The 12,682-nt window shown below is 44.8% G+C and overlaps 1 protein-coding gene across 1 annotated transcript in view; it reads right to left on the bottom strand.

Moving 5' to 3' along the window:
* Window positions 1–12,682, bottom strand: part of C4H3orf52 (chromosome 4 C3orf52 homolog) — a 30,808-nt gene that overhangs the window by 10,793 nt on the left and 7,333 nt on the right. The window contains exon 3 of the mRNA XM_060009884.1: window positions 4,749–4,876. Coding sequence (XP_059865867.1) covers window positions 4,749–4,876 — 128 coding nt within the window. The remainder of the gene's footprint in view (window positions 1–4,748; window positions 4,877–12,682) is intronic.

Genomic DNA, 12,682 nt, shown 5'->3' with positions numbered 1-12,682 from the left:
TGGGATTTCTCACCTTTGAATTGCCTATTAGGGCCCTATCTTTCTCTTGGGTTGTCTTATCCAAACTGATTGGTGTTACATTCTGGACACTAGCTGTTGGTTTTGTGTCATAAATATCTTCTCCCAGTCTTTGATTAGTCTTTTCATCATGCTTCAGAGCTGTGAATTCTCACCTATAGTACCCGAGAACTTGTGGCTGAATGTACTTACGTTGCATGTCTTTAAAATTTACTTTGAAGGTTAAATGCCTTGTTCTTAGCAGGCAGGAGGACAGTGCTGGGATCTGGGTACACCCCCCAGCATGGACCCAGCTCTGAGGCTGGAAGCAAGCCCACGGCAAGGCCTCTGAGAGCCCGGCCAGAGACACTCCTGCCGGCGTAAAGCCTCAGCCCTGACGTTGTTCTAGAAATTCCACACCTACGGTTTCCCCCATGCTGAGCCTGGCACGCCCTGTAGCACTCATCACTGCTCGGGGCCTCAGTGTTTTATCCGGCAGCAAGCAGCAGAACTACCCCCGAGGAAAGCTTGCCCACCTGTCTCCCCCCCATCCCAAGCAGAATCTCATGCAGGCTGCCTCCATATTTCGCTCCCACTTAACTCACTGGTGACAATTCATTCTCTCCCAGGTAGAGCAGACGGGATTAGAGCACCTCCTCTAATCCTGTCACTATTGCTGTGATCTGCGTAGGAATCTTGACATAAGAGGCATTGCTATCTCTGCTATCTCTCCCTTTCTCACTGATCAAAAAAGAAAAAAAAATTCCAGGCATTCAGGGAGGTTACAGAACATGGCCCAGGCCACTCTGCTAGTAAGGGATTCAATCCTAGATGTTACAGACACTAAGGCCAGCTTCCTCATGTTTTATCACACCACCCAGTGGAGATGAAGCAAGCAGGAAAGTGGATCCTTCCGAATATCAAGGAGGAAAGTAGCATTAAGTGTTAAGAACTTTGGGGGAAAACGACTGGGTCATCTTATAGATTTTGAGCCCCACAGAAAAGAATATTGCCAACAGGCCGACAGTCATTTAGAAAACCCGGGAGGTTGGAAAGTGGCTCTCCCAGGGCTGCTCAGAAGGAGAGGGAAGAAGGTGAGGATGCTACAGACGGGATTATTTTTCAAGAGCTGAAAATAATAGCAATAATAACAACAATAATGCCACTCTCTTCCTTTAAGATTGAGCTTCTTATGTCAGGAGTTATGTTTGTCCTTCCTTCTTTTTTCCCTCCCTCTCATCCTTCCTTTATTAATCCTTAGGGCCCTAATCACTGTGTTTTGCACATAGTAGGTACTCAGAAGAAATGTTAAGTTAAAATTTTATGTTAAGAGATGGAGTGGTATACTAGATCACTTTCAGTGTCCACTCTAACATTCTTTTTGGCGGCATGGTCCCCGGCTATAATTAGGACATATTTACATATTTAGGAGCTGTTAACCACACTACCCAATTTGGGACCAAAAAAGTGAAAAGAGGGGCTCCTCACCCCTTGCTCTGGTGTCTCTCACACTATGTCTGTGAGGCTGGGTACAAACTGAGCTCAGAGCCCGGTGAGCGGATCACCAGAATCAGGTGCAGTGGCTCATCAAAAACCAGCTTCCGATTATTTACAATAGCCAAGACATGGAAGCAACCTAAGAGCCCATCAACAGATGAATGGATAAAGAAGATGTGGTGCATAGACACAATGGAATACTACTCAGCCCTAAAAAAGAATACGATATTGCCATTTGCAGCAACACGGATGGACTTCGAGGGTATTCTGAAATAAGTGAAATAAGTCAGACAGAGAAAGACAAATGCTGTAAGATAACAATTATATGTGGAATGTAAAAAATAAAACAAACTAGTGAATATAACAAAAAAGAAACAGACTCACAGATACAGAGAACAAACTAGTGGTTACCAGTGGGGAGAAGGAAGCGGGGACAGGCAAGATGGGGGTAGGGGATTAAGACGTACAAACTACTATGTATAAAATAAATAAGCTAAAAGGATGTATTGTACACACACAGGGAATATAGCCAATAGTTTATAATAACTATAATTGGAGTGTGACCTTAAAAACTGTGAATCACTATGTTGTACACCTGAAACTTATAATACTGTATATCAACTATACCTCAACCTTTTAAAAAGTGATAGTGTTAAAAAAAAAAGAGAGAGAGAAAGAAAAGAAAACAGCTTCCAGAGGAAGAGGGATGCCTTCCCTGCATCATCAGAGGGGCCAACGCTAATTCAGCAACAAGCACGTGGACTGAGCTATGACACCACAGTGCTAACGGGCTGCCTTAAGCAGAGTCTCGGCCCCAACCCTAAGAGAAGGAAACTGGCAGTGAGATATGAGAGGGGCCAGGAAAACTGTGCTTAGAAAAGCAAGATAGTAAAGCAAAAGAGAGGGCGCAGTGTTTCAATATCGACTCCCATTTACCTTCCATGTCCAGAAGCTTCTGGAAACTGGCCTAAGTGGAAGAAAGGGGTTCTTGACCTGATAATTAGATAGTAATTAGATAGTAATATCTCTAAGCTCCTCATTTTTGTTCCTGAACGTATTTGATTGGGAAGCCAGGGGCAGGAGTCATTTCAGCTCACTGCACCTTACGTTTATCATCTGCAAGTCAGATAATTCTTTTTAAAAATGTTTTACAGGGCTTCCCTGGTGGCGCAGTGGTTGAGAGTCGGCCTGCCGATGCAGGGGACACGGATTCGTGCCCTGGTCAGGGAGGATCCCACATGCCTCAGAGCGGCTGGGCCCGTGAGCCATGGCTGCTGAGCCTGCGCGTCCGGAGCCTGTGCTCCGCAACGGGAGAGGTCACAACAGTGAGAGGCCCGCGTACCACAAAAAAAAAGAAAAGAAAAAACAATGTTTTACAAAGTTCTGTATAGGCACCTCATATGCACCTGTGGGTATACAGGGAAAGTGCAGTGATCTCCATTTATCAGAGCAGGAACAAGCTCAAAGAGGCCTGTGAACTTGCCCCAGAGATCTGCCAGTCCCTGTTCCTCAGCCACTACACGGGGATGAGTTAAAAACACCTGTAGAATCTGCTCACGCCTGCTTCTGTGCAAAAGAGATAAGGCTTTAAAGTGAGTGATTAATATCCAGTTCCCCTGGACGTAGAGTGTCCAGTCTGTAACACGTGACACATGTGGACGCTGACTCACTTGGTTTCTGCTCGGCCAGTGCAAAACCCCTCAATCAAAAAAGCACCCAACGGACTTACTTCCCTAGTGGTCCAGTGGTTAAGACTCCGAGCTTCCACTGCAGGGGGTGTGGGTTCGATCCCCGGTAGGGGAACTAGGATCCTGCATGCCACGCGGCATGGCCAAACAATTAAAAAAAAAAAAAAAAAAGGCAACCAAGAGGAAAGTAGCAATAGGCTATTCACTCAGCAGCTTGCTCTGGAAGCAGGTGGCAGGAAAGGAGGAAAAGGGAACTGCAGATAAGATATAAACAAGGAAACGAAGGAGGAAGAGAAACCTGGAATAATCCTCGCAAGGTACAAACTCCTGTGATCAAAGGGGCAATCAAACGGTATGCACCTGGCTGCCCAGAAACTGACTCTGGGGTGACCTAGATGGAATCAGATGGAAGCCAAATAAAGAGGGCTCACTCCGTTCAAACTATCAACTGCAGGGAAGAGGGTAACAGACGGCAGGCTAGTCTTGCTTAGGTTTTCTTATCAAAAACTTTTCTGGGTCTCGCCGTGAACCACCCTGTCTTTGACAAGGTGACAAGGGCTGCCCACCAACCCTCGTGGTCTGGCTGCAGAGCCCCCATATTGCACAGAGGCTCATTCTCCTGCATTTCCTGCTCCATGAATGATGTCACCGTCCACCCACGTGGCCACCCAACCAGGAGCCTGGAGCCATGCTCTCAGACCCACATCCAACCAGCCATGAAGTCCTACTGAGGGAGAAGACCTCTGAAATCTCACTTGAACCTTAATTACTCCCCCTGACATTGCCCTAGTTCAAGGCTCTCTCATTTGTCACCCAACTTATTACAACACCCTCTAACTAAGCGCTCTACTTCCAGTGTTTTTCCATCATCACACAGAACAACTGAAATCAGAAGCTGACCATGTCAGCCTGCAGATTAAAACCTTTCAGGGCCTCGTCAAAGAACACAGAAACCTTCACGAGCTGACCCGTCCCCTCCTGTTCAGCCTCACCTCTGCAAGTCCGCTACACAGTATGCAGGGGCCCTAGCACATCCTCCAGTATTCCCTGCTCTCTAATCTGAAACACCCCTACTTCATATTTCAAGATTCTTCCTGAGTGTCACCTCCTCCAGGAGGCCCTGCGTGCCTCCATCCCCACCTCCATGTTTATATAAAACACACTGTACGTATCTCAGTGATGGAACATATCACACTGTTTATAACTATTTAATTGCTTCCTCTACTTGGACCGTGAGCTCCCACTGAGCGCTCAGACTTTGTGACCCTAGCACCGGGCATGTTGTTGAGCACATCGCAGACCCTCAATGAAACTTCAGGTTGAATCAAGTATAAGACCGGAATGAGAAACAGAACACTCTCCTCTGGGATGCATTTAGCTGGAGGCCAGGGCTCCTCCCTCTGGCTTTGCACTACAGAAAATCCATTTCTAAGCACCGGTTTCTGCCACTACCCAGACAAAGAATCCAAGCTTGAAGCTACCTACCGGCTAGCTCTAAGCCAACTGTTCCAGGAGAATTCAGACTCTAATGCTAAGAACTCAGTAACAATGCATAAGGTATCCTACCCTTTTCGTGAGCAGGTCAGGCAATTTCTCTTCAGTAACACACTCCTCTGGAATCTTTAGCGTGACCAAGAATGTTTTATTAGACGACAATTCAAGTATTTCATTTTCATCCTCATCGACATAGGTTACTAAAGAGAATGGGGGGGGTATAAAAAGTAAAAGTAAACACATGCATAAAATAATAAACTTATTTACTCCATTGGCTGCTATACTTAAAAAACAAACAACGAATATTCATCAGGGATAAAGCCTGGACACAGTAAGCAAGAATAAGCAGAAATGTTTTCTCTTCTCAGTAAGGCTGAATAAAGACAAGGGCTCACGTCTATCATGATACAAATTTTGTTGTTTTATTTGACGCCACGGGGGGCTCAGATTCCACTGAACACAGACTGGGAGAAGGGCGGTGGGAGGAAGCGGGAAGAACGTGAACTCCTCTGTTACACTGACCCTGTAGCTTAGCTATATGCACAGGTGTCAAGGCAGACGCTGGAGACGATCCGGAGGGGCCAAAAAACAACGGGGGACGGGGGACAAGGAGTAGAGCAAGGAACTTTGCTGAATCCTCTTCGGTTCTGTACACATGCTGAGGAAGTGTCCATCCTCGAGCAGAACAGCTTGGGGATTAGAATCTGAGAGCGTGAGCATGAAGTCATCGCTCTCCAGGATGTCCCACGGCGGGGATGTTGACACACTCTGTTTGCACTCAGAGCCCCAGGGCTCACAGGACTTACATTCCTGGGACAACAGTTGGCTGCTTTGTTCTAAGGACTATGAGTTAATTGATTTCTTAAGCAGTTAGAGCCAAAGGAAAAACACACAAAGTTGGAGACAGGAGTTCAAAGCTGGCATGCTGGCACTAATTATGCTCCCCTGGCTTCCTGCCGGGGTCACTCGGGGGACAACCTCTCCGGCCCTGAGAAAGGCGTGGATGACTGGAACCAGGTGTTTGTTGTGAATTTTTTTCTGTAATCCCACACCTCAAACATAACATTATCAGCCTCTTTTACTGGACTCTGAAAAGGCCACAGTGGCATCAATTCTGGGTTTATGATGGAAGAAAGAGTCCTGGTACTTATTCCCTAAGGAAGTCTGAAGTGTGAGGCATGAGAAGCAAGGGAATGTGCAGGAGAATTAACAGAGCGCGCCGGAGGCTGCCAGCCTTCGCAAGTCCAGCGCAATGTTGGCCCCTGGCTGGAATCTGGAGTGTTCCCACGTTTCCTGGTAAAGAGTGGCTGGCTGTGCCTCAACTGTTTGCAGAAACAGTGTTGCTTGTGCTGAGCCTCTCCTTTCCTTCTGGGAGTCTGGAGTTTTGGTAGGTACCGGGCAGAGCCTGCCTATGAGACCAACTCCAATAAAACCTGAATCTCTAATGAGCTTCCCTGGTGGACAACATTTCACACGTGTTGTCACAACTCATTGCTGGAGGAATTAAGTGCACTCTGTGTGACTGCACTGGGCAAAGACTCTTGGAAGCTTGCACCTGGTTGCCTCCATATTTTCCTTTATATCCTTTAGCTGTAATAAATCAGTCATCTTTATGACTACAGGCTGAGTCCTATGAGTCTTACCAGCAAATCACTGAATCTGGGGGTGATCTTGGGGACCCCAACACAGGGAATTATCCGTGCATCCTTATTTGTTGTAAGTCATCATGTTATTTTTGTCTGAGAATAAAAGTTATGCCCTCAAAGCAGAAAACTTGCGAAGTATAGGAAATTGCAGCAAAGCAAGAAAAAAATTACTAATAATTCTTTAATCAAAAGGTCCCCCCCCATATTTTATATTATATATTTGAGGTCTTAATGAGAAGGTAATTTGTATACTGCTTTTTGTTGTTTGTTGTCATCATTTCCTCTCTGTCTTGATTCTTTTGTTGCTGTTTACATATCAAAAGCCATTCCCCACGTGTTTAAAATTCCTTGCAAAGATTATTTAATGGCTGCACTAATGTTCTAAAACCATTTAGTGTTTTTATCTTTCCAATTTATAAATGCTGCTGCAATGGGTATCTTTGAGCTCTACATCCACCACATACATTTCCAGAGTAGATATCATTGCCTCAGAAAGGAATAAGGATGCCAGAGAATGGATACAGGAGTCACAGAACTGCTGAACTCAAGGGCACTAAGAAATGCCAGGTTTGCCATTGTATATTCTTGCCTCCTTTGCCACAGACTGATTGACCATAAGCGCATGGGTTTACTTCTGGGCTCTCTATCCTGTTCCGTTGATCTGCATCTCTGTTTTTGTGCCAGTACCATACTGTTTTGATGACTGTAGCTTTGAAGTATAGTCTGAAGTCAGGGAGCCTGATTCCTCCAGCTCTGTTTCTCTTTCCCAAGATTGTTGTAGCTATTCAGGGTCTTTTGTGTTTCCATACAAATTTTAAGATTTTTTTGTTCTAGTTCTGTGAAAAATGTCATTGGTAATTTGATAGGTATTGCAGTGAATCTGTAGATTGCCTTGGGTAGTATGGTCATTTTGAAAATATTGATTCTTCCAATCCAAGAACGCAGTATATCTTTCCATCTGTTTGTGTCTTATTTGGTTTCTTTCATCAGTGTCTTATAGTTTTCGTAGTACAGGTCTTTTGCCTCCTTAGGTAGGTTATTCCTAGGTATTTTATTCTTTTTGATGCGACGGTAAATGAGGTTGTTTTCTTAATTTCTCTTTCTGATCTTTCATTGTTAGTGTATAGGAAAGTAGGAGATTTCTGTGTATTCATTTTGTATCCTGCAACTTTACCAAATTCATTGATGAGCTCCAGTAGTTTTCTGGTAGTGTCTTTAAGATTTTCTATGTACAGTATCATGTCATCTGCAAACAGTGACAGTTTTACTTCTTTTCCAATTTGGATCCCTTTTATTAAGAAATGCCAAGTTCAGGACTTCCCTGGTAGTCCAGTGATTAAGGCTCTGTACTCCCAATGCAGGGGGCCCGGGTTCGATCCCTCGTCAGGGAACTAGGTCCCACATGCATGCTGCAACTAAGGAGCTTGCCTGCCGCAACTAAAGAGCCTGCGTGCCACAGCTAAGGAGCCAGCACAACCAAAATAAATAAATAAATAAATGATAATTTAAAAAAAAAAAAAGGAAGAAAGAAATGCCAAGTTCGAAAAGAGGTCTCCAATAATAGCTCTAATGACATATACTTAACTTGTATTATCTGAATGAATCTGTACCCGACCTGGCTAAATAGTCGTGCTTGTTAAAATAACAACAACAGCAAAAAAAAATAGGCTTACCCAGTCAGCAGAATTTTCATGTTTTTAATGGGATTTAACCTAGTCAGTATTTCCATGTAGAGAAAACGTCTTTAAAAAATTGTAGTACATACACAGAGGACACTGGAGGCACACAAAAACAGCTCTTAGGCAGGAATATAAGAAATGAGGCTGGAGAGGTAGGCCTTCAATGCCAGATATCTTCAAGAGATAATGGAGGTTGTTAAATGCCTCCCAGGAAGGAGATGAGGGTAAATCTGCTGGTGACAGATGGGATGAAATGGAACTGGGGGAGATTGGAGGCAGAGAGGCCACTGGACAAGAATGGGAGAGACAGATTTCGACTGACAGCAGTGGGAAGAGGAAGGAAGGAAGGAAGGGAGGGAGAAGAAAGACCAGGATGGTGGAAACAGAGCTGGCTGTAAAGGCAGCCAGACTTAGTTTGAATTCCAGCTCAGTTAGTCATTAGCCATGTTACTTGAGCAAGTCACTTAAATTTCTGAAGTAGTTTCCTTAACAGAAATGCCTACACTGCAGGTGACGGTAAAGATAAGAACTACCATATATAAAGTATACAGCACAGAGCCTTGCCGTAGGCAGGTAGTCAATGTTGAAAGTTTCTATCAAGACACTACCAAGGAATGATTGATAAGACCTGGTCATTATCTAGCTATAGGAAAGAAGAAGAAATCAAAAATGTTCCAAAGTATCAAGCCTAGGTAACAGGAAGAATAACAGCTACCGTATTAAGCATTACGCACATGTATGCACTTGTATTTACCTCATGTAATCCTCAAATCAACCCTATTAATTAAATATTGTTTTTATTTTAAAATGAAGACATTGAGGCTTAGAAGAAATGCATAATTTGCTTAGGTCAGTCAATCGAGCTAGTAAGTAGGAGGGTCAAGGTACATTTATAGACACAGATCCAGAAATCATTTATATTTTACAAATGCGGAAACTGAGGCAAGGAGCATTGAAGAATTTGCCTAAAGTTACACAATTGGATGATATAAACCTGGCCTCATGACTCACCATGAAACTATAAAAGGTGAGCTCAGTGGAGAAGGGGATACACATGACTAGTAGTTTCACGTGGATAATGATAAAGATGATGACAGTTATTTCCAGGTAGAGAACTACAGCAAAGTGCATGACTAAAACTCAGGAAAAGTGTTCCAGGGGGCACCTCCGAGAGGGGATGGCTGCTGCCTTGGGACTAAATGAGCTTCTCAAGGGAAAGAATGAAGAATGAGAAGAGTGAGAAGGCTGAAGACATGCCTCCTGCAACCACAACACGGAGCCAAAGGCAGAAATAAAGTCCTGAAGTCCAGAGTTCTGAAGGCCTGGAAGAGTACAATACAGTGGACAGAGCTGAAGGCTGCAGACAGGGCAGGGGAAGGGAGAAAGGCCACTGGGTTTTATGATCAGACACTTGCTGTTGACCTTTGGAAGGACAATTTGGGACCAATGGATACAGTGGTTTAGGAGTGAGCAGGAGATAAGATCACAGACCTCTCTTTCTAGAAGTTTGCCAGTGAAAAAAGAGGGAGAGACAAATATATAAATGAAGTAGCAAGATGCTGATGGAAGACTGCTCTGAAGGAGAGACTATGTGAGCACGTTTGAAGAGGCCCGAGAGGATGCTTAGAAAGAAAGGGCGCTATCTGAAGGTCCACGGGTCAGAAGAAGCTGGAGAGGATTCTACGGAGAACACAGGTGAAGAGGTCAGTCTTGGGAAGGCAGGAGAACATATGAGATGTGAGGGAAAGAGAAGCAGGTGAAAATGCAAAGAAATTTCAAGATACCGGGCTTGCTGTCTGCCTAGGATTTTCCCATGAGTCACCCTATACCAGGGAGCAACCTGTGCAACTTGCTTGTCTGCCAGGACCATGTGATGTCATAAGATGTGATGCTTATTCCCAACTCAAGGCAAAACAAACCCATCCAATACAGCATCACGTAGGAAGTCCCCACCTGCATCTCAGTACCAGAGCCTCCCCTACTCATAGAAAAGCCCGTATGGTAAGAGAGCTGGGGGACATCACATAAGGGTTCCTAGACTGTTAAAACTGGTCACCTTTAACTCATATTTCTAAGCATCCACCTACTTGTCACAGTTTGGTTTCTGTAACATTTAAAATATTTTGCCCAAACCAAGGAAAGGTTTCACCAGTTAAGGCATTCCTAGGGTCTCTCCCCTCACTGTTCAGACAAATTAGTAAAGAAAGCAGAATCCTTGAGGATGCTTATCTGATTCTCCAAATTATCCAGACAGGAAATGACTTTGAGAGAGAGGAAAGCTTTTTTTTTTTTTCCTTTACCCTTCACACCAAGGAATTTATAATTCCTTAGGGAGAAAGAGAAAATCCATTAATACTTTTTTCCTAAAGATCTGGGACAAAACCAGGCCTCTAGATTTAACGGGAAGGATTCCCTGAGCTCTCCCCCCTGCCAACCCCAAATTGTCCATTTGAAGAAGGTTTCATTGTCTCTTGTGAGCCTGGCGGACTGCTAGCCTCTCCTCCACACTGTGGACACAGCCCAGGCTCAACGCCTTAAGCCGAGCCGTGATCCTGAGTTTGCCATCACTTCAGTGGCAGACCATGGGCAGAGTCGGGGGAGAGCCCACTCCAGGTGCAGGCAAGAAGGGGTGCACAGTCTGTAGAGAATTAATAATAATAAACCTGACCACAGGTTGGTCTGCTTGTATTATCACCACATCATGGCCATTCCTATCAATGTCAGTGACAAGCCACAGCTCCCCACTGGGCACCTCCTTCTGGTACCCTATTGGCCCCTCCCCAGATGGGATATCTTTCTGTACTGGGATGTATTTAGTGTACCCTCAGGGTCCACTCCAGCTCCACATTTATTATCACCTCCACCTCTGAGCCTCAGTCTGGAGACTACAGAGCCCCGAGACAGGAGAGTAAGGAGTTGGGAGAAAGGGAAGGAGGAGGGGCATGGCAAATGGAGGTGCTGAGAAACTTCACTTCTTAATGAACCAGACAGCATCACTTCTTAAAGAATGTACACTCATTCTTTTTTTTTTCATTGAAGTATAGTTGCTGTACAATGTTATATAAGTTACAGGTGTACAATGTAGTGATTCACAATTTTTAAAGGTTATACTCCATTTACAGTCATTGTAAAATACTGGTCATATTCCCCGTGCTGTACAATATACCTAATAGTCTGGATTTCTTTCTCCCCTACCCACATATCGCCCCTCCCACATTCATTAACGAATGCACAGGCTTCAACTCTCCCACCTGCCCTTTTCCCAGACAGCAGCATTTTCTACACAGCGCCCAGAAGTTCTACCAATACTCGGTGCATATCAACGGGCTTGACAATTGGACAATGGCTGATTTTTGCAGACTGTCATCCCAGAAGTGCCCGCGGAGCTGCTCTGGGTGAGGCTGGGACTGTCATGGAGGGAGTCCTGTTCCTGCTCCTTTTTATCCATTAAACCCACCACTGCCTACTATGACCCTCCCCACAAGCCCAAACTCTTGAAAGTTGAGATGCCAAGTAAAATAAAAGTATTTCCCTGATTTAAAAAAAGTAAAAGTTTGAAAATCTCTCTTACGGCATTAACATATTTTAAACACAATTTTATAACCAAACTGAAAACAAAGTTTGCACCGCAAGTGTTAAAAAACTCTTCCCTGAATCTGATCCTGTGAACTCTCACGTCCCCCTGAGAAACTGTGGAGGAAAATGGAATCCCTTCTTCTGCAGGTTGCTCTTCGTGATCTGAAGAGGTCAAATGACTTTCTGAGAATGAAAATGGAAGACAGCTCTTGGATCTTGAGTTTTTTTTTTTTTTTTTTTTTTTGGCCACTCGGCTTGCAGGATCTTAGTTCCCCAACCAGGGATCGAACCCGTGCCCCCTGCAGTGGAAGCATGGAGTCTTAACCAATGGACGCCAGGGAAATCCCTGGGTCTTGAGCTTTAGAATCCTCAATATCAAGCCAACCAAATCTGTGGCATCATCCTTTGTTATAGGCCCCAGATGCCAGCCGATGGTTCAGCCGACTTTTAGGACAGCACTGGCTGGTTGTGATAGGACAAGGCTGTGTGACTCAATTTCAGTTTCAATATCCACATGTGGGAGATGATGGGAAGAGGGAGTATCAACACTCATACCAAAGCGATTGTCCTCAGTGTGATGAAGGAGGGGCAGCACCTCTTATCAACTTCTCCCTGCCTCAGGACCAGCCTCTGGCCTCAATGACACAGCCATTCCACCTCAACACCGCCTTAAGTAACTAAGCAAACACGCTGCCTGCCTGGGAAGCTCACATGCTAGAGGTTGGCACACCTCATCAGAGTTTTCCTATTTCTTCAGGTACTGTAAAACTTTGAGACAGGAGATGAAAGTGTTGGGACAAGGAGGAACAGGAGGTGAATGACAAATGCAGTTCCTTAGGAGAATTCCCAGGGCCCCCTCTGGAGAAACTCAGGGGCTGCCATGCTTGCTCTCATCCTGTAACTTGGTTTGCTATGGAGAATCCAGCTCAACCCTTATCTTGTGCTGATCGGATCACCCTCACAAGTATCCCGGTTCCAGAAGAGCCCCACTCACACCCCTGTACCCTACAATCACCCACACATAGAAATGAAAGCACTTTTCTTTTTTCCTATTTTGAAATTGAAATATTGCCCACTGGGGGCGGGGGTGTGTGCTATATTTATG

The sequence above is a fragment of the Delphinus delphis genome, chromosome 4, assembly GCF_949987515.2.
Source record: "Delphinus delphis chromosome 4, mDelDel1.2, whole genome shotgun sequence".
NCBI lineage: Eukaryota > Metazoa > Chordata > Mammalia > Artiodactyla > Delphinidae > Delphinus > Delphinus delphis.
This window is presented reverse-complemented; position numbering and strand designations above follow the sequence as displayed.